Below are 21,934 nucleotides of genomic sequence, written 5' to 3'. Positions count from 1 at the left end.
CCAGATCATGTATCATTTCACGATGAGATCCACACACACACACACACACACACACACACACACACACACACACACACACACACACACGATCGAGGTGCATGCATGCATGCACTAGTCTTACTCACGGTACCCTCCCCTCCCTACAGTAAGATGGATTGTTTTGCATGGCAGGGACTCAGCTGCACGGCCTACCAAACCCTGGGGCTGCCCATGAAAACTCCTGCCTCCTTTTAATACCCTTTCGGCTGCTCAGTCGAGCACGCGCACGAGCCACCCACCAGCACTCCAGCAGCAGCTCGCCATGGCTCACCATGCCTCGGGCGTCCTCCTCTTCCTCCTCATGGCCTTCTCGTTCGCCGGCTCCGCCTTTGCGGCCGACGCGGCGGTGCTCGGCCGGAAGGCCGGTATTGGCGCCGTTGCCGAGGAGGAGCCCGAGCTGAAGAAGGCGGCGCCCGGGAAGTACGCGGTGATCTTCGACGCGGGCAGCACGGGCACGCGCGTCCACGTCTTCCAGTTCGACAAGAAGATGGAGCTCATCGACATTGGCGACGGCGACGACATCGAGGTCTTCGCCAAGGTATATATTTATGCGCACGACGCATAGCAATCTATTCTAGGAGTATCGTATGCTGTTGCTTTCCTCTTAATTATCTTCGTTTTGATTTGTTGGTGCAAAAAAGGTGGAGCCGGGGCTGAGCGCGTACGCCGGACGGCCGCAGGAGGCGGCCAAGTCCATCGTGCCTCTGCTGGAGAAGGCCAAGAGCACCGTGCCTCGCTGGCTCATGAAGAAAACTCCCGTCAAACTAGGGGTCCGTTCTTAAAAAACTATATATAGTAATAACAAATAATTTGTCCAGGACCTAGTTTACTACGTACTACAAACTGGAACTAAATTTGTATATGGGACAGAAATCAATCGCTAAAACCAGAAATGGAATTAATATGTGCAGGCGACGGCTGGGCTCAGGCTCATCGGAGACGAGAAAGCGGAGCAAATTCTTGAAGCAGTAATTATGTTTTATCTCTATATATATTCTACTCTTGTTTCAGTATCTACATATTTTCTAAAATTTCAAACGGACGGACTTGTTTGAATTGATTATTATTCCTAACCAAAACATGTACGCACAGGTGAGGGATGCTGTCCACAGCAAGAGCAAATTCCAGTACAATCCCAGTTGGATCAATGTTCTCACGGGGTCCCAGGAAGGATCTTACCTATGGGTACGTACTTAGTTGAACTTAATTAATTATTCACCCGCAAAAAAAAGAACTTAAGTAATTATTACTATACTCAATTTATATACGTATCCACGTAGAAGTATTTACTGTTGTCACACAAATTGATATTGCACCGTACTCATAGGTTGCTCTGAATTACCTGCTGGGTAATCTGGGAGGAGACTACTCCAAGACGGTGGGTGTGATCGACCTTGGAGGCGGATCCGTGCAGATGGCATATGCCATCTCTGCGGATGCCGCCGCTGCCGCTCCCGTGGTGCCTCAAGGGGACGATCCATACGTCACCAAAGAGTATCTCAAAGGAAGAGATTACAACGTCTATGTTCACAGGTTACTTACCCTCGGCTAGCTCCCTCCTTTGTTATTTTACTTATTACTGTGCATCCATCTCTGTTATTCCCTTTGTATTGATTTGTTCTACATATAAGCTTTGTCCAAAATCAAACTTTATAAATTTTGATCAAGTTTGAAGGAAAAACTTTAATATGATTAGAATCATGATTGGATATATGTTCACATCATATAGATGTATTATTGTAAGTGTTCATATTATTTTCTATAAAATTGGTCAAACTTTATAAAAATTGACTTGAATCAAAGCTAATGTGTGGAGTAAATAAAAACAGAGGGAGTAATTTGCAATTCTACAAAGGCCATGTGGTAACTACTTTGCTCTCCTTATTAATGGCTTTACGGGTGATAATTTTTGAACCATTTCAGCTACTTGCACTATGGCGCAATGGCTTCTCGGGTAGAGATCTTCAAGGCGAAGAATGGACCAGTGAGCTACTGCATGCTGCGCGGATACAATGGTATGATATATATCCTTAATTTGGGTTGAGTAAGCAGAGCACATAATATAATCAAATACAGGAGTGATCGATGTACAATTACAAATCCTTTGAATATATATAAATGAAGGCAAATACACCTACAACGGAGAGCAATACGACGCCGTAGCGCCTCCGCAAGGAGCGGCATACGACAAGTGCAGAGAGGACGTCACCAAGGCGCTTAAGATCAGCGCGCCCTGCCAGGCCAAGAACTGCACCTTCAACGGCGCATGGAATGGCGGCGGCGGCCCCGGCCAGGCCGACCTCTACGTCACCTCCAGCTTCTACTACATGGCAGCAGACGTTGGCTTGATCGACAGTGAGGCCACCAGCGGGAAGACCACCCCTGCGGCGTTCAGGGCCGCCGCCGAGAAGATCTGCCCGATGGGCTTCGTGGAAGCCAAGGCCGCGTACCCCAAGGTGCGATCCGTCGACGCGCCCTTCATCTGCATGGACCTCATCTACCAGTACTCCCTGCTCGTGGACGGTTTTGGTCTGGAGCCGACCAAGGAAATCACGGTGGCGCAGAAGGTGAAGCATGGGGAGTACTTCATTGAAGCCGCGTGGGCGCTCGGAGAAGCCATCGAGGCCGTCTCACCCACCAAGCGGCTCAACGATGCATGATTTTAGATATAATTGCTAGTCCCTCGCAATAAGGTGCAAGCATGTGTATCGTACGATTAATTGCAATAAGGTTCATATGCTTGGACGCCATCTCCAATTGTAATCCTTTTTATCATCTTTGTGGCGAGAATTGCCTAGTATAATGCGCTACAACATATAGATGTGCGTGCCCACACACACACACAAACCGCACTCATTCACACGTCGTTTACTGAATAGTGGAGTCGCGGTTCTTCACGACTACGAATGTCACAATTATCTGGTTCAAAAAAAATGTCACCATTATCGATAGAAATGGTCTGCCATGAAGAACAACCCGCAAAATGATACTCCCTCCGTTCCGAATTACTTGTCGTACGTATGGATGTATCTAGATGTATTTTAGTTCTAGATACATCCATTTCAACGACGAGTAATTTGGAACGGAGGGAGTCGATAAGGTGCGCGCACACACACACACACGGACATTCCATCGCCGTCAGCATGCAGTGCAACGGAGTAGATGACGAATGCCAAAAGTAAAGTTCAAATTGAGGATTCAAAGGGGTAAGTTTCAGAACGAAAAAGAAAGTGGCCCAACCAGTGATTTGTTGGGCCCGGCCGAGATCATACACGCGATGCGGCCGGCCCGTAGGAGATCATACACGAGGTTTTCTGCCTTCCGAGCCGGAAGTGAAAATTGACCCAGGGTTACCAGGCCGGATTTCTCAGTCAGAAAGAAGGGAGAGCGGCGGGCCGGGGGAAGGGGAGGCGACATGGCGACCTCGTCATCCCAGGCGGCGCCGCCCGTCGCCGTCGGCGAGGATCCAGCGGCGCCCGCAAAGGGAGAAGAGAGGACGAAGAAGGAGAAGACGAGGGTGGTCTTGCCGCAGTTCCACCTGGACACGCTCATGAGGGCCGAGGAATTCCTGGAGCCTCTGCCGCCGACGGACAAGGAGTTTCTTGCGCGGGTCCGCGAGCAGCGCGTGCAGAAGGGCTTCGTCGAGATAGAACTCACCGACGACGACGAAGACGAGGAGGAGGAAGAGGGAGGAAACGCAGCTCCCCCGGCTGGTGGAAGGGGATCTATGGAGGACAGGTTCAGCCCCGAGGTGACCAAGAAACCGGACGGCGGCTGCGGCGGCGGCACTGCGATCAAGAAGCTCAGCTGAACAGCTGATTCGTCGGTTGATTGGTTGGTTGGTGACTGATCCTTAATCCGGCCTCCTCTCCTGCTGCTTAATTATGCCTAGCTATCCAAGCTTTCTGTCAAGTATGTCCTGTTCTATCATGTTTGCTGTTGTCGAATTCTGAAACTGCTGTAGGATAATGTTATTGGGTATGGATGGAATGGATGATATATGTATCGGTGTTGGTTATGCGCACACTGATTAAGGATCACTCTGAACTTCACTGAAATGGGTATCACTTTGATTGTCTTGCATAACTAACTGACACTACAAGTTACACAAATTACATATGCACACACCACACAAGGGACAAGGCACAAGAACAATATCGTAACCGTCATCTGCACACTATCAAGAGAAAAAAACCTCACTGGCTCTGCCCTCCCAAACATGTTAAAAAGCTATCTAATACTCACATTAGCAAGCACACAATGCTCTGAGTTGATCGCCCTGATAGACCATGTCCACAAGTCATAAGCGACATCTTCTAACAGTTCATCTAGTAAGAATCCCCATAAATCCACAACATGTTTCCGATCGGAGATTCATCCAAGTTCCCTCTTCCAGATCCATGTTACCTAGCTGGTTCAATGTGCTTGGATACTGATAACTGAGATAGCCCTTGATACACTTATTTATTTCTGAGATGAAGTTCTGTCCCATTGGTGGTGCCTGTATGTTTTGTCTAGCAAAAGATAAGCAGGGGGGTTTCTGAAGTGTTTGCCCTGTATTGCTGTTATAGCTTCGCAGATGCAGTCAAAGAAGAGCGTCAAATCATCTGTTTGATGATTGCCCTGATGCAGTTCTTCAAACAGGCAGGTGCTAACTAATTCATCTTGTAGATACCATGCCTCTAAGTTCTGGTATGTGCATAGTCCTGATAGCTTTCTATGTAACCTAACCTGACATCCTTGTCCTCCCAGAAGATCTCTTCTTGGTAGTACTGGGGCATCAAGACATGTTTGTGCAACTCACCTGTAGGTCATTGGAAGATGAAACCAGTCAAAAAATTACAACATGTTAGTTTCTAAAGGACGATGGTAAGCATAAGTTTTACTTTCTGTCAATTGAATATTGCATTTTATCATGCTCTTATTTTCAGCGCTGTCGACATCTTCAAGGATGAACAGATCAAAAACAGACACATGACTGGGCTGCTCTTGCTTTTTATAGTTTTCCTCTTGTGATATCGGTTCAAGTGACGTGCCTGGCACTGGTCTCGGAGTTTTTGGCTCTTGGTGCTCCAGCATCTCAATGACATTCTCAGGGGAGCCTGGACAAACCTCGGCATGCTCTTTCCCTGGTTTTGCTCTTTCCATCATTTCCTTCAGTGCAGGCATTAAAAGAACTTAGACTAGTACATCACCGAAGACTAGATGCAATACCAATAAACATTGGCTTGAACAATAACCTACTAGGGGTGAGTTATATCTTTGTTGCTCTCCTGGGATGCATTGTGCGCTGCCAATTGTTTCAGAGTGATTGATCTGGATTTTCAGTTTCATCAATACAAACGATATCAAGTTAAACACCTGCAAGTATTCGCATTCTGTTAAAACAATATCCATGCAGTATTTGATAATTTTGTAATCTGTAGTCACTCACCTTGTTGTGTGTTTTGTTGATTGTGATATCTTTCTTGATCAGCTTGTTCAATCGGTGCTTCACTAGTACTGTACCGCATTCAACACTCCCTGAATCTTCCTCTGATCTATTTCCTTCTTCTGCAGATTCTTCCCCCCTCAGCCTTGTGCCTGGCACATATATTTTTTCTCTTAGTGAGAATGTTCGTTCAATGCAGTTTTTACCCTTGGGGTACTCCTAGGTGATGATGGGGTACTGCATTGAGTGAAGGAAAGCATTTTTCTACCAAGGACCTTGAGACCTGAACTGTTGGACTTGGATACTTGTCAGTAGGACTTCCGCCCTTTACAATTTCTGTTAAGGCTGCGCTTGGATTGGGTGTAAAATAATACGGAGGTGTTTTCTTTACAGGTGTAACTTACCGGCTAGTGAGCAATTTCCGGCCAGAAAATGAAACGACCGAGCGAGGCATGTATTTTTTACAGAGGTATTTGAAACGAAAACGCTGGTCCAAACAGGCCCTAAATGTTTCCTTTGAGGTACATGTATACTGGGCATTACCTTGTCCCTCTGGGTATCATAGGCGAATTCTTGGTCCCTTCAGTACGGTAGCGGCAACAGGCTTAGGTCCAAAAGTACTGCATATGATCTTTGTCCTGCATATTTTCTCTGCACAGTGGTGCTCGTACAGATTTTGGAGGAAGTGGGATTCCCATGAACATGTCTGGTATTGTTTCTTCCTCCCTACCACCAGCAAAACCACCTGACACTGATGGAACTCTCGGTACCTGTATGGCTCCTCACAGTAGGCTGAGTGTTATATTTCTTGGAGTTCCAGTAGTATGGTCACACTTGAAAATGGATAAGATAAGTGAATTCTACTCAGCAGATAAATGAGAGAGATTGAATATACAGTCTGTATGCAGTCATCAAGTGTTACATTTATACAACATGCAGCACACGAGGGTGCAGCCACTACTCAACTAACCCTGAAGCTTATTAGCGGCTCATGCTCATGTACAGGAAGACCTGTCCAAAACAAGAGCTATGGTGTTACAGTTTCGATACAGGTTGCCTGAGAGCTTATGGTCACGAAAACTGAATTTCAAGTGGAAGCAGATCATACTAGCCATGTTTACTACTTGGTTGTACAGTTATGTTCCTGCCGCTGATCTGCCTCGCCATTTTTCGTGCGAGAACCTCATTCTTCTTGGCACAACTGCAGCAAACTCTGAGATGGTACAAAGTGGTACAAATGTTGGTTGCAAGTTAGTTGGTAAAACCATTGTGACGACACAAAATATAAGTGGTAAAATACACCTTAATTTGATTACCCTCATTGGTATAAATATACTGTATAATGCTAAAGTTTACAGAGAATAACTGGATACTCAATTTGATTTGGCAATTGCTGCATCATCATCATCCTATCATTCAACTTATTGCATGCTATGGACCATGTTTACTGGCCCGTTTAGTGTGTAGAAGCAAATGCCATGCACATTGGTGGATTGACCTTGGCCAGTGCAAGTAAGGATGCAGGGAAGATCCAAAGACCATCCCCACATATCAAACCAGATGCAACTGCTGGCACCATTGGTACCGCATTACGTCTATCAATCTTGTTCCATACATAGACTATCAAGCTCCCGACACACATGTCAATGGCAAAGCTCGCGCCTGCAAGGAAAGGAAATCCCATTGCCATTGGTAGCGGAACCCATCTAGCATACTTGGAAGGAAGGAAGTCCCTCATAAGGTTGGCGGCCACAGCAAAGCCAAAGAAACCATAGCACAGCTTCAAGCAATGCATGGGCAGAGCCGAGAAGCCTTCGACTCCAAGAATCGCAATGTTCCGGTATATTAGAGCATACGGCGCCTTCCAGGGCCCTTCTTGGTTGCCTATGTCAAAGGCTCTGTAGAACACAAAGAATGTCAGTGGTGAGATAACACACCCCATGGCGGTTCCAATGATCTGAGCAATAAGCATTGATCTTGGCGAGGTCAATGTAAGATGTCCAGTTTTGAAATCCTGCATCAGATCGGCAGATATCGACGTCAAGCATTTCACCATACTGCAGCCTACCAGGCAGCGGCGAGTCTACTAGGGAGGCTTAAACAGGCTCAAGCCTACCCTTCAAAAACCAATATTTTTTTACTACTACTACTTTCATACCAGCTCAATAGTACATCTACCATGAGTAGCAAGCACACAACGCCACACACGCATAGAACCGGCGCCACACATGAATGCCCAGCCTCCATCTACTGTAATTACTAGTTCATGTACAGTTAACTAATTTAGTGTCTAATGCAACTTATTTGCAAAAAAGAAGAGTACAAAGATGAGTGCATGCATGTACTCCTCGCACTGAACCCCTGAACCTATCCCAACTAATGTGAACCCAGATACCCTTCCCTTAACAGCTAATGTGATCGGAATCCCTCCTTATATGGACAGCAAGATGGGGACATAGTGGCTATTTTTCAAGATAAATTCAAATTTTGCTTCAAAAATTCATATATTTTTTAAAAAATCCTAGAAAAATATAGTTAAGACAACATGTTTTAAGTAATAATCTGGAAAACTTTGAGCTTATTTTGACAACAACATTAGGACATCATGGTTATTTATTTTTCTTCAAAAGAGAGCTTAGTTTCATCGCCATTGACTTGAGCCTACCCTTCATTTTGTTCCTAGATTCGCCATTGCTACCAGGCCAGCGACAACGCCAGAATCCTTTCCAGCTGTGGCCGCAAGAACGAGTAGCGCAATCTTGCCATAATTTGCGGCCATGTTGATGTCAGTAAGGCCGGCTCCATAGGCATTGGAGAAACCGAGGGCAGGAGCCAAAACGTAGGCCATAACTGCATAGTACCACTTCATCTCAGGGAACATCAAGGTAACGGTGATTGCTGCTGCAATTGCTAATACCATCAAGGTAACGGTGATTGCTGCTGCAATTGCTAATACAACGTAACCACAGCAGGCCAGCCAGTTAGGGAGACTGTCTCTTGCAAAAACTTCACTACGCTGAATGTCATCGATATCTTGCTCTGGAAACATATATAAGCAGCCATGGGATCAGATCGTATATATGATCTTTCATGTGAAGAAAACAAACTGGCTAGGATCAGAAAGATGCCATTCATTCATGTTAAACAATTAATTTACCTATCTTTTCATTCTTCTGTGTTGATGATTTTGCAACTAGACTCTTAATTGTGGTCACAAAAATCTTGGTAAAATTGTATACGCCGTCCCCTAGGATCAGAGCTACACAGATGAAGGCCTATGCATGACATGAATATGGGAAGGTTAGAAGGAATGCTATCACACATGTTTTTCGATATCGTAGGAAAATCAATTTGGAAACAAACCTTGTATCCTTGCAGGCTTCTCATGCTGCTTTCTGGTAAATCTGCCGGATACCAGTCCCCTTTCAAACCAGCTATCAGTGGCCACATTACACCCCAAGACAGGACGGAACCGAGAAGTAGAGACGCATTGATAAGGTACGGACAAATCATCCCAGCGCCAACATATGTGAGGTTGAAATAGAAGAAGAATCTGACATACATATATCGATCCCAGGAAGAGGAATCATGAGACAAGGATCAGTTTATATTGTTATTAGTCAACCATCACAGTATGTAATCATGAGTGAAGCGGACAGCTAGTGTTACGTATGTTTCCAAGCTCGTAGTCCAAGAGTGGGAAACTGCGAAAACCCGCAATTATCTCCACCAGAGAAGAACCACTGGAACACGCTCCAAAAGAAACTGATTGTAAAGTATTTTGTAAATCCTTTCACTTGCATCCTGACGTTAGCAAAGCAAAACATTAAGTAAGAGAGCGCAAAACCAAAGCATGATTACGAGAAACAAGAAGATTGTCTATTTCCAAGTTTCGATGATTTAATTCACCTTAATCACTTTTATGAGTCACATGACTAACAACCCCGCTCCAAGATTTAGTGTAACTAATGTGTGGCCTAACATGCATAGTAAAACCATATATAATATCCCATATATATGGACTCAAATTTACAATATGTTCATGCTATTGAATTAGGAAAAGCAGCTCAAATTTACTTTGCCAGTTGATCTTCCTGAGCTGCATGAAATCCATTTATAAGCACGGCGGTTGCTGTCCCGCTTGGGTGAATTAACTTGTAGTCAATTACCAAAATCTGAAATTGTGCAGTGGGAGAGAGAATTGTTGCTAGGTTGCATTTGAAACAATCAATCGTTTACACATGACCTATGAGAGAAGCAAGATAGTATGTAATAATTTTCCACCAACCTTCCTTAGAGGGACGAGCGCAAGAATGCCTACGAAGCTCACGGCGAGGAGGAAACCGATCATCCACGCAAGGCCAGGCTCCTTGTGCCCCACGTTGCCTTCCATATCCACTCCCGACATTTCGTAGGTCTTCTTGTTGAGCCCAAGCAGGTAGGACCCAAACCCTCCTGGTAAAATAAAGCAAAGCAAGGATTCCAATCCAGGAAGGAGCTCGTCAATTTACTTGACAACATTTCTTATTTTCATAAAACTAGCTAAATACCCATCCATTGCTGCTACGAAATGAATGGTGAGTAGCATGTGTAGAGTTATGTATGAAGGGTTTTTTTCTTTCTAAAAAGGATTTTCTTTCTTCCCAGGAAAGAAAGAAAGGCCATCTCATTCGCCAAGAGCGGCTAGCCTTCGACGGCTCCCCTCTGCCGCTGATCTATTGGTCATTAGTGGTGGTGTGTGTGTGGTGTGTGTGTGGGGGGGGGGGGGGGGGGGGGGGGGGTAGGTCGCTGGTTCTAGCATGCAGATCATGTAGCTACATGTTTTACGGCTTAGCTTAGGTTTTGGTTGTTGATCGTCTCGGCTCCGGCGAGGGCGATGCTGGTGAAGAATAAGAAAGCTTCAGATCCTTTCAGGACATGGCATACTGCTCTTTGGTGAGCGGTGAATCTGGGTGCTAGTTTGTTCAAGTGAGGATGGTGTGGCGGCGGTGGCATCCCTATAGCGGACTTGTGTTCTCGGGCTTTGCCGTTAAGACGACGTTCTCTCTAACATTGGCACGGAGCACAAGAGGTTGTTAAGAAGCGGGTATCGACGGTGTTCTCCATCGGCGGCGGCTGGAAGATGATGGATTCGTGGTTGAAGGTTGGTTGGTCAAGTTTACTCCTTCGACGTCGTCACACAGAGGTATCAGATCTGGAGTTCGATGGCATGTCCAGGGTGCTGCCCCAGCCAGATTGTTTCAACGGTAATGGTTTAAGTGAGCATGAATCTCACAAAAAATGTTTTTAACTTCAAACAAAATGAAGAGACTGTTGCATGATTTATTTTTGTCTCCACCACGTGCATTGAATAGAACACGGCGGGGATGCATACATGAGTTTAGACAATATTGTGTGTGCAAAAGTTTGCAGCAAAAAATTATAAGGATCTTGTCCCTCTTTTCAACATCAACAGAAGAACAGTGTGTTTAATAAAAAGATCTGCATGAACAGATCGGAGACTGAGCAAAAGGAAAACACTGTACAGAGATCTACGGTCTCAAGAACCTAAACCTGAAAAAAGAGAATATATAGAACCATGTATACATACTGGCAATCTATCTGAGTTCATGAGGGTGCGTGACTTTTTAGGTAAAAAGAAACCCCTTCCTTCCTAGGCGACGGGGAGGAATGTTGACGTATAAATGTATTGTCGAGTCTCTTTCATCATATCAGTCTTTTGATTGCATTGGGTAGAGCATGCACTTCTACATGGTATCAGAGTTAAGAGGTCTTCAGTTCAAAACTTACCTGGCGCAATTAAAATTGCAGCCCACTTTTGGTCCACGTTTAGGCCTGAGGGAGCTACACGTAAGGGGGAGTGTTAACATATAAATACATTGACTAGTTTTTTTCCATCAGATCGCATTGGCTTGGTCAGGAGAAGCCATGTCGGCCTTGCTGGTTAGGATCCTAGCGCGGGACAGTGTCGCTGGGCAAGGGCACCGCATGGTGGCGTGACCAAGCACCCTCCAACGATTGCACACAGGCTCCTCAAGTGGCATGGCTAGTTCAGGCGAGGTGGGGGCGTCTCCTGCGTCGGGTCCTGCAGGTCAAGAGACCCTATATCTAGCGATGGGCGGCGGCGGGCGGCACGTATTGTAGCCTGTAGGTAGTGCAGGCCAGTGGCGGTCGCCGTCCAATGCGCGGTCGAGACCGGTGGTGAGGATGGAGGGCGGTGCATGCAGGCTCGGTTCCGGTTAGGTCCAGCTGGATCTGACAACGAACATCAAAGATCCACCGCTGCCGCAGTGCCGCACCACTACAAAGGCAACACCGAGCAACTAGGCCGACACATTTGAGATTGAGAAAGAAGTGACCAAACACTCTCCCTCTCGTCGCTCCCTGTGTCGCCTCCTCGGCGGCGTCGCGCCGACCCCCCTTCCCTCCGGCCGCTCGCGGGGTCGACATGGCCTCGTCGACCGCTCTGCTCGCGCTGGCTGCTGGCTCAGGGCCGCTCAAGGAGTCGGGAAACTCCTCACCCACCCCGTTCTTGGATGCGCTGCTTTCGTCGCGTAAGGTTGCTGCACCATCAAGATCTGCAGGCTCTGATGCGCCTTCAATGCCGCCCGCGGGGGCGGGAGCGCCGGCGAGGCGTCTCCAGTCCATCATCACTGCCCCGCATGCGGATCCCACTCCCACGCTGCCTGTTGTGCCCATCCCCCCCCCCCCCCCCGCTGCATTGAATATGGTGGGTGGACGATGGTTGGAAGGGGCAGGCGCCCCCTTTTTACCAGCGACCACAGCGGCGTCCCAAGCCCAAAGCAAGCCAGTGGAAAGAGCTCCTGTTCAAGAAAGCTTGGGGGAAGTGCTTTCGGTGCTTGGAGCCTGACCACCAGATTGCCAAGTGCACTAACCGCTCCAGGTGCTTGCTGTGCGTCGGCGTAGGCCATAGAGCTAGGTGGTGCTCGCCTCAAGTCCAGCCACCGGCAGCTGCTTCGCAAGTCATCCTTCCCCCTCCGCCACCCGGCCCGCCGCCGCGCTCTGCTGTCCGTGCTCCCATGGAGGCGCCGGCATCTGACCCCGAGGTCCGGCGTGGGCTAGTCGTCGCGACGGCTCGCCGGACCGCTGGTCTCGCAAAGGCTCTCCAGGTGTGGTGTGGTGGCGATCATGGTGGGGACGCCAGCCCCGTTTGAGCTCGTCGATGTTAAGCGGGCCCTGGCGTTGCTCTTCCGCTTCCCTGAAGAGCAGGTCAAGGTGTCACTCTGGGCGCTTGGGGAGCTTCTCCTCGTCTTCGACGACGCGGCAGTCCGGGACATGGTGCTGGGGATCCAGGGGCCGCTGGTGCTCGGGCGCGTCTCCTTCATGATCGCGCCGTGGTCGCGTTTCCGGCGTGGTACGCCGGCGAAGCTGTTGTACAGGGCTAGGGTGTGCCTAGAAGGGGTTCCAGAGCATGCGTGGGATATCAGCAGTGTGGCCTCTTTGTTCGATCCCTCCATGCTGATCGAGGGGATTGACACGGAGGTGCGTCGGGAGTAGGAGACTGGATGCTTTCACCTCTGGGTGTGGATGGACGCCATCGAGAAGCTCAAGACCAGGGGTGTCCTTCAATTAGAGGAGCCGAGGGAGATGGAGTCGCCAGGATCTCACTACCCTGAGCTGGGCATCTTCGAGGAACCATCACCACATTGGGGACAGGTTGGGCTGCTGAGCCATCCAGTTCTCATCCATCTGGATCATGTGTTCGACTTCACCTGCCCGCCGGAGTCGAGCCCGGACAGTGCTTGTAGCAGTCACAGTGCGGTCAGCGGCATCCCTTCGGAGGATGGTGTGCCGCCGTCTTGGCCGGCCAGATGGGGTTACAGGTGGTTTCTAAGCTACGAAGATGGTGACTTTCCGCCGCCACCGCCGCGCGTCTCGGCGCACACCAGGCTTCGCTTCCCAAACGCGGGCACGGGCGGATCTGGAGGCAGTGGTGGAGGTGGTGGAAGTAGGCGCCGGTATGGGGACGGCAAGGGCCACCGGCTGGCGAGCGTGGGGTTGCGTCAGGAAGCAGCCGGCAGAGGTGAACGTCGACATAGTGATCACGCCGGAGAGGGAGGCAGCACGCCAGGCGGCTGGAGGAGGACCTGCCTCCGCTGATTGACATTGCAACGGCTGGTTGTTCAAGGTCAGAAAGGGATCCGTTCATGAGATCAGATGAGACGCCTCCCATCCCCGGTCAGCTGGGAGCGATCTCTGCGGTCATGGGCCAGCTACAGCAAGAGAAATATGCAGAAGGGCAGTCCGACGTCAGGGAGGTTGTGCATGGCCTTCCTCGTGAAAGTGTGATTACTGAGGAGCCAGGGACGCAGCGCCAGGAACCAGCTCAGCCTCGTGCAGGCGTGGAAGACCATAGCCAGAAGGGGCATCAAGCAGCAAGGGCAGCCTCCGATGAGGGCAACGTGCATGGCCTTTCTCATGCAAATCTGGCGATTGGTGCATGTGCCCCGCTAAAGGTGGGACCAGTGGGGCTGCTAGAGCCTATCCTAGCGAAAGGACTGGGTCAGGATCGAGCCAAGGTGAGCGGTGAGGTGGACGGGGGAGGGGAATCCTTTGAAGGCGTCTTTGGGCCGCACTCGCCTACAGCAAGCCCACAGGTTGGGCACCCTGAGCAGGGCCTGCCGGTGTTGGGCCTGGACAGCCACAAGGATGTAGATGCGGGCGGGGGAGAGGAAACCATCGACCACCTGAGCCGCTTCCTCATCTCATGCGCATCTCCTCTCCGCGCCGCTCTTCTCCTCACCCTTGTCGATGGCAGCGGCCAAGAAGGGGGCGCAGCTGGGAAGCTCGCTAGGCGAAGCAGCGGCAGGCTCGCTGCTAAGCCAACTGCGGGGTGGTCCACCATGGACAAGGTACAGCTCGTTCTCATGAAGAAAGGGGGTGTCTGGGCAGGAGAATCGCAGATGGTGGGCCCGACAACGGCGGACCTCTAGAAGAAGTACAGAGACATGTACAAGCAGCCGCTGTCTGATAAGTTCGTCGAGGCGATCATCGAGCTGATCGATGCGACGGGCGGACCCGGCAAGAAGGGCGGGCAGCCGGTCCATGGGCGGGCACAGGTCTCTGTTGCCTGAACTTGTTATAATGCTTGTTGTGTGTGTGTGTAGCTTCAGTTTCCTGATGTTAGTCAAACAAAGGTTAATGGGCGTGGGGTGCTGCTCAGGGTTGTGGTGTGTGCGTTTGTATCTGTATGTGGGTAGTTGTTGCAGCTCCACCTGGCTTTGGTGGAGACAGTGGATGGAGATTGATGTCAAGATGTGGAGGTCTGTTATGAGTGTTGGCACTGTTTTATGGATATTGCAATTCTGAATTGGAACGTCCGGGAATTAAATAACCCGGCAAAGAGAAGGGCTGTACAATTGTTTGTCGCTGAGCTAAAGTGTAATCTGATTTGCCTGCAAGAAACTAAAATCAATGACATGACCAGGAGCTTAGTGTTGGAGACCTTGGGGCACCGTTTTGCTGATAATTTCATTACCTTACCTGCCAATGGGTCTAGAGGAGGGGTATTGCTTGCTTTCTCAGATGATTTTGAGATTTCTGAGGTCCCCTTGGCAACAGGCGTTCACTCCATCTCTGGTACAATAAAGCATAAATCGGATGGCAGCAGCTGGTCAATCATTGGGGTCTATGGCCCTCAGTTAGAGGCTAAAAAATTGGGGTTCATTGCTGAGATAAGAGGGATTAAGCAACACATGCTGCCGAAATGGATGGTTTTGGGAGATTTCAACATGATCAGACGGGCTGATGACAAGAGCAATTTTAACTGCAATCTCCGGATGATGGGCAGATTCAGGGCACTCATCGAGGATCTGGAACTAATTGATTTCCCATTGTTGGGGAGGAGGTTCACCTGGTCTAACGAGCGTCAAAACACCAATCTCACCAAAATTGACAGAGTGCTGGTATCTGGCGAGTGGGAAGCTGCCTTTCCCCAATTTCAGTTGAGCCCAGCATCGACGAATATCTCCGATCACTGCCCTTTAGTGCTGAAAAAGATGCAGCTTGCTCACTGCAGGGCCTTTCATTTCGAGAACCATTGGCTAAAATCTTCGGAGTTTGACGGGATTATTGAGCAAGCTTGGAGTAAAGAGGTCACATCCGGGGATCCAATTAGGGTGATGCACACAAAATTGTCCAGAACTGCAGCGGCACTAAAAAAGTGGAACAAGCAGAATGTGCGATGGGCTTCTTTCATGTCTAGAATTGCAAATGAAGTTATCTTTCAGCTTGACCTTGCGCAAGAGAACAGACAATTGACAGAAGCAGAGAGAAAGTTGAGGAGTCTACTAAAAGCCAAGTTGTTGGGATTTGCGGCCATTGATAGAACTAGATGGAGGCAGAAGTCAAGATTGACCACGATCAAGGAAGGAGATGCCAGCACCCGTTTTTTTTCACCTCAGGGCCAACGGGCGGCGCAGGAAGAACCATATTCCAGTGCTAAATGAACAAAATGGACCGGTTTCTGATCATGCCACAAAGGCCCAGATCTTGCTCGACCGCTTCAAAGGGATCATGGGTAGCCCTCTCTTGCGCACTGTTTCACTTAATTGGGAGGCCCTGAATTTGCCACACTTGGATCTGTCCCACCTTGAGAGGTCGTTCTCTGAACAAGAACTTCGAGATGCCGTGTCAGAGATCCATGGGGAAAAAGCGCCGGGACCGGATGGCTTCACCGACGCGTTTTACAAAAGATGTTGGCCGCTTATTAAGGGGGATCTCCTTGCTGCTGTGAATTGCATACACTCCCTCCGCGCTCCGAATTGGAACATTGTAAACACGGCAAACTTGGTGCTACTGCCAAAGCGAGATGGAGCCCAAAATGCAAGTGATTCCCGCCCTATTAGCTTGATGCACAGTGTGCCTAAGCTGCTGAGTAAAATGTTGGCATCTAGGCTGGCTCCCGAGATCCACAAGCTCGTTTCTAACAACTAGAGTGCTTTTATCAGAGGGTGGTCGATCCAAGATAATTTTCTATATGTGAAGAATGTCATCAAGGCTGCTCACTCTGGAAAATCTCCCCTGGTATTTCTGAAGCTTGATGTGGCCAAAGCCTTTGACTCGGTCTGTTGGGGCTACCTGCTGGAGGTTTTGGAGGCAATGGGTTTTGGCCAACGTTGGCGGGATATGATCTCTATCATTCTTGCTTCTTCCTCCTCTCGGGTAATGCTAAATGGGTCACCAGGTCCCCCCTTTGTTCATAGGTGTGGACTGCGGCAGGGCGACTCGATATCGCCGCTGCTTTTTATCATCGCGATGGAGCCTTTGCAGCGGATGTTTGCGATGGCCACGGAGAGGGCAATTCTGATGCCTTTAAGATTACGGGTGGCTCGGCTGAGATCTAGTTTCTACGCCGACGACGCGGCTCTCTTCATTAACCCGGTGCCCCAAGACTTTGCTGCTGTCCAGGCTATCCTTAAGGCTTTTGGGGATGCCTCTGGGCTCTGTGCCAACATTGAGAAGACAGTGGCGTATCCCATTTCTTGCTCTTGAATCGATATTCAACATCTGATGGTTGCTTTTTGCGGGGTGCAGGGAAGCTTTCCATGCCAATATCTTGGCCTCCCACTTGGGTTTCGGAAGCCACGAAGAGCGGAATTGCAACCGGTTCTAGACAAAGTCGCGGGTAAGCTGGCTCCTAGGAAGGGGAGGATGCTGAACAGGATGGGAAGACTAGTGTACATCAATTCAGTGGTTACGGCCACTGCCACCTTCTTCCTGACAAGCTTCCAACCTGACAAGTGGTTCATCAAAAAGATGGATAAGATGAGGAGAAATTTTCTTTGGTCTGCCGAGAATGAGTCGGTGGGAGGGAAAAGTCTTGTAAATTGGAGACGTGTCCCAAGCGTTATGGTGGGCTCGGTGTGAAGGATATTGACTGTTTTAGCAGGGCTCTGCGATTGCGGTGGGAATGGTTCAAGTGGGAAGATGAGGACAGACCATGGAAAGGATCGCCGACTCCCTGTGACGATATTGACCGCCAGCTCTTCTCCAGCTGCACTTCCCTGCAATTGGGGGATGGCAGTGTTGCTGTTTTTTGGAAGGATCGCTGGCTCAATGGTGAGGCCCCTAATCAACTGGCCCCCGACATTTTCAATCTTGCCAAATTCAAAACTCTGACAGTCAGAGAGGCTTTGTGCAATGGGCGGTGGATGCAAGGGTTGCAAAGAATGGACAACAATCATCAACTCTGTCAATTTGTCAGTTTGTGGGAAAAAGTACAGCTGATTACTCTCTCGGCTCATCGAGACAAAATCAAATGGACAATCACTACAAATGGACGTTACTCGGCCTGCTCTGCTTATGAGATCCAGTTCGCTGCACGGATTGAACAACCTGGGATTGCACGGGTGTGGAGAACAAAGCTCGAGGGAAAGGTTCGGTTCTACATCTGGCTGTTGCTGCAGAACCGAAATTGGACCGCTGACAGGCTGCAGGCTAGAGGATGGCCACACAATGCCTGTTGTCGGTTGTGTGACCAGGAGCCAGAAACTGCGGAGCATATCACGCTGCGATGCAGCTATGCAAGAGAGGTTTGGTACCTAGCCCAGGGCACAAGTGACAGGATTTACAATGTGGTGCACTCTGCAATTTCAGTTTCAGATTGGTGGAAGAGGCTCTATATGCATCGCGGTGCGCAATCCAAGGCTGCCGAGGAAACATCCCTCTCGGCATACATTGCTTGGCATCTTTGGAAGGAACGGAATAGAAGGGTTTTTGAAAATGCTGAGATGACGCCAAGAGCCTTGGTGAATCTCATTCAAGAAGATTTCAAGATGCTCAACGAGGCCTTCCGCCCTTCCATTCAGGTGGCTGGGTAGGAACAGGGTGTAGGATGGTGTCTTCTTTTTTGTCTCTGTAGCTCTCTGTTTCAAGAGCTAGTTTTGTCTTCGGTTCGTGGGGCACTTTTGCCGCCTCTACCAGTACCATGTAACTTTATATCTCCTCCCATCTATAATGCAAAGGCAGAGCTCCTACTGTTCTCGTCAAAAAAAAAAGATCTGACAACGGAGGCTAGCATGCGGCGCGGGTTGAGGCATATTGCGGACAGCTTGGGCCGTAGTCGGCTGCCTCTACAGTGCCCGATGGAGGTGGCGTCATAGTGGTAGTGGCGCTCATCCGATGGCGGCCCGGCTGGTTGCTCCGAGCGTGCTCGGGCGTGTGGCGCTCTCCTTCCACGAGCATGTGACGATGAGCATGCGTGGGGTCAGATTACGACACTCGGCGGTGAAGCGCGCTGGTGGAGCACATTGTCGGGAGCCAAAGGAGGTGACTGCGATTGGCGGCCGAACGTGTCGGCTGTCACAGGGCGGCCGGAGGTGCCGGTTGCTATGGAGGTCCCCTGTCCGGATTTGGACGAGTAGATCTGACGGGGCGACGCCCGTGCTTTGGATCACCTCCAACCATGTCTAGGCGGAGTACCATCGGTTGTTTGTGGTGGCGTTTATGGCGTTGGTGATGGGTTCATCTTTGGAAGCCCCGGACGACATGGGATGGTGGTCTGCCCAGTCGGCTCTTTGCGGGATTCGTGGTGGTGGTGGTCTTGCCTCTTGGTCGTCTGTGGGGTGGGGGGGTCTGGCATGCTCTCCTCCAGTGGAAGTGGCGGCGCCCGAATCTTGTTTGGACGGGCAAGTCTTCATCGTAGTGGTGGCCTAGGTGTCTCCTGGTGGTGCGGGTGAGTTCCCGAGCGAAAACTTTGCGATTTGACGCCGGTGAAGGCGACGCTCGCGGGTGCCGCTATCTTCTTGAGGATGTTGTTTGTGGGTCTCTTCCTGTGCCAGGGCTCCGGGTGAAAATCAATGTCCGCGGACTCGGCAACGGTGACACGTCGTCACCCTCCTGAGGGCGTTGTCATGGAGTGGTGGAGTTCGGGCGCCGTCCCTTGGACTGTTGCGATATATTATGATTATTTTATGCTTCTTGTCGTATCTTTATATCTGGTTTGTAAAAGGACCTTCTCGTTGTCGTGTACTCTTATGTTGTATTTTATATGTAAAATGGGGCACAAGCCTATTTCAAAAGAATCTGTCTGAATTTATGAACCAGAAATCCGGATAAAATTGATCTAGAAAGCTAAACAAGAATGTTTATCTAAAACAGGGAGAATGGATTTGGAACACGGAGAAGAAATCATACCGTAGGATTTTATTCGGTAAACATTTATTTCACAAGTATTTATTTATTGGCTTATTAAAGAAAATAAATTTCTACTCCCTCCGTCTCATAGTGTAAGAGGTTTTTTGATACTACATTAGTATCAAAAGACGTCTTACATTATGGGACGGAGGAAGTATTTGGTAAGTCAATAGCTGGTGGGGTAGTTGATACAGTCCGGCCCTGGGGCATGAGCAGGGGGGCAACGGCCCAGGGCCCAACCCAGGAAGGGGCCCATGATGTAGTGCACATATATAATATAGCCAAGCAAAATAGGTGAGAAAAAAATTTATGAGAGAAGAAAAACGAGATGAGGTAGGCCCATCAGATAGATAGCAGGTAGCGATTAGCGAAGCGTCACGCACGCCGCACGGCAGGGCCGCTCGTTTCGATTGTGAAACAAATCAATCGAAGATCTCGGGGACGCCTTGCTCGTCTGTTTGTCCACTCGTCGTTGTGGTCGCCTCGGTCACCGCTGTGCGCGTCGCCTGCCGTGCGGCAATCCAGCAGCCGCAGCCCGCAGCAGTACGTATACGTATGTATGTGAGCAGTGAGCGCAGCCCACAGCAGTACGTATACATATCCATGCATAACTCTCTGTACCATGTTCCTGATCCATCCCTGCAAACCCCAATTTCAGTAATTTCTTTTATTTTTTAGAACATATTCAATTATTCATCCATGATCCATCCTCTAATTTCAGTGTACACGAAGTTCCAAATTTTAATGTATAATTTTCGAATTCAATCTTTCATAGTATGTATTCAACCCTCCTTTTTTTTGTCATTCTATGCACATGTCTAGGGTTCCAATCATTCAAATCATCCGATGTATAAATTTCTAATTCCTTGAATAATTTTTTCTTCATAATATTAGGACATTAGCCCGCCATGTTGCCTAAGAAGCATTTGTCAGTTGCTCGAACAAGGAGAAAAAAGATAGAAAGGGATCTGAAGATTCAACAACTGAAGGGTACTTAAGTATTATTGTTGTCGATGGAGTCAGTTGAATTTGGTTCTTATTTGAGGTAATCATATCATGTTACTTTCAATTTTCTATCTTTTTAGTATTTCTGTCGTAATATGGCATTGTCCAACAATTATTATATTTAAGTTTATGTACCACGCACACGCATACATATATATGATCTTAGGACATAGGGGCACATGACATCGAATTCGCCTAGGGCCTCCCGAAACACAGGGCCGGCCCTGGATACGGTTTTGACTTTTGAGGCAAGCTGGTGGGAAAAATATCAGGGGTGGGAGGAAAATATAAATATAGGGAGAAGGGAGGAAAAAATGTTTGAATGAAAAAATACAAACAAAACGACTAAGAGCAAAATAAGGAACTTTTAAGTGAAAAAAAGGATGGCTTATCCTAATGTTTGGGGCGGTATAGTGGCTGCAGGCGGCACGGTCATCTCTTTATCACTCCCTTGAAACATAATAAGAACGTTTAGATCACTGCTTTAGTGATCATATTGATCTAAACGCTTTTATATTTCCTTATGAGGAGGCAGTATCTTGAGAAGTTGCCCTATTTGATTTAAATATGTAGTTTAAAGGATGGCCTTTTAGGGGACGTAAACTTGGAGTATTAGTTAGACATTTAGTGGAGTAAGTATAACTTTTAATAAATAAGATAATAACCTGCAGCGCCGACGCTGTAGCAGGCGACGGCGCAGGTCTGGACAACGGTGTTCTCCTGCCTCGTAAGCGGTTTGACGGGGATGCCGAGGCGGGCGAGGGCCTGCGTCCACCCGCGGAGCATGACGAAGGAGATGAGCGCGGCGGAGACGTTGAGAGTAGGGTTGAGACCCGTGGTGAGGTTCAGCTTCATGACGATGACGCTGTACATGGTTCCGACGGCCACGCTCACAACCAGGCCGCGCGCTGTCAGCTGCTCCGACCACGGCGGCACCGGCACGCGGCCACGCGCGGCTCCTGGCGCCTCGACGATCTCGTCGACATCCAGGAGCCGGGCTTTCTCCTCCTTCCCTCCCACGGCGCCCCGCTGGTGTGGCGCCATTTTTGGTTCCTCTCCTCCTCTCCTTTCTCCTGTCCTGCCTGCGTCACATGGGGAAGAGAGATTCTGGATAAGCAGCAGATCGGTTCCATCAGTGTGCTTGCGGGAAAATGGATAATTGCGCCTGGGCTCTCCAGCACCAATAAGTAGGTATAATCAATAAGAGATTAACCAACGTGATTCATGGCGAACAAAAGAACTGAGCGCCTAAAGAGCTTAACTCAGTTTATGATTATGCTGGAAAGGAACTAACTTGGCTGC

The 21,934-nt window shown here is 48.9% G+C and overlaps 2 protein-coding genes across 3 annotated transcripts; one reads left to right on the top strand and one right to left on the bottom strand.

Moving 5' to 3' along the window:
• Positions 1-250: 250 nt before the first annotated feature.
• LOC123106054 (probable apyrase 3) lies at positions 251-2,854 on the top strand. The gene is made up of 7 exons (XM_044528252.1): positions 251-577; positions 681-809; positions 951-1,007; positions 1,132-1,224; positions 1,367-1,572; positions 1,963-2,054; positions 2,164-2,854. Exons 1-7 carry the CDS (start codon positions 302-304, stop codon positions 2,697-2,699), a joined length of 1,389 nt encoding a protein of 462 aa, XP_044384187.1. The 5' UTR covers positions 251-301; the 3' UTR covers positions 2,700-2,854.
• A 4,072-nt stretch (positions 2,855-6,926) lies between these two features.
• On the bottom strand, positions 6,927-21,934 carry LOC123106053 (probable metal-nicotianamine transporter YSL9). Of its 2 annotated transcripts, none has more exons than XM_044528250.1 (8): positions 21,298-21,934; positions 9,759-9,925; positions 9,548-9,645; positions 9,140-9,274; positions 8,834-9,023; positions 8,617-8,745; positions 8,169-8,507; positions 6,927-7,553 (listed from the first exon to the last, which is right to left on the bottom strand). In XM_044528250.1, the coding sequence occupies exons 1-8, from the start codon at positions 21,674-21,676 to the stop codon at positions 6,927-6,929; spliced, it is 2,064 nt and encodes a 687-aa protein (XP_044384185.1). In that variant the 5' UTR covers positions 21,677-21,934. The 2 variants fall into 2 exon arrangements, with proteins under 2 accessions (XP_044384185.1, XP_044384186.1); XM_044528251.1 differs by having other exon boundaries at positions 8,169-8,509; positions 8,628-8,745.

The sequence above is a fragment of the Triticum aestivum genome, chromosome 5A, assembly GCF_018294505.1.
Source record: "Triticum aestivum cultivar Chinese Spring chromosome 5A, IWGSC CS RefSeq v2.1, whole genome shotgun sequence".
Lineage (NCBI taxonomy): Eukaryota > Viridiplantae > Streptophyta > Magnoliopsida > Poales > Poaceae > Triticum > Triticum aestivum.
This window is presented reverse-complemented; position numbering and strand designations above follow the sequence as displayed.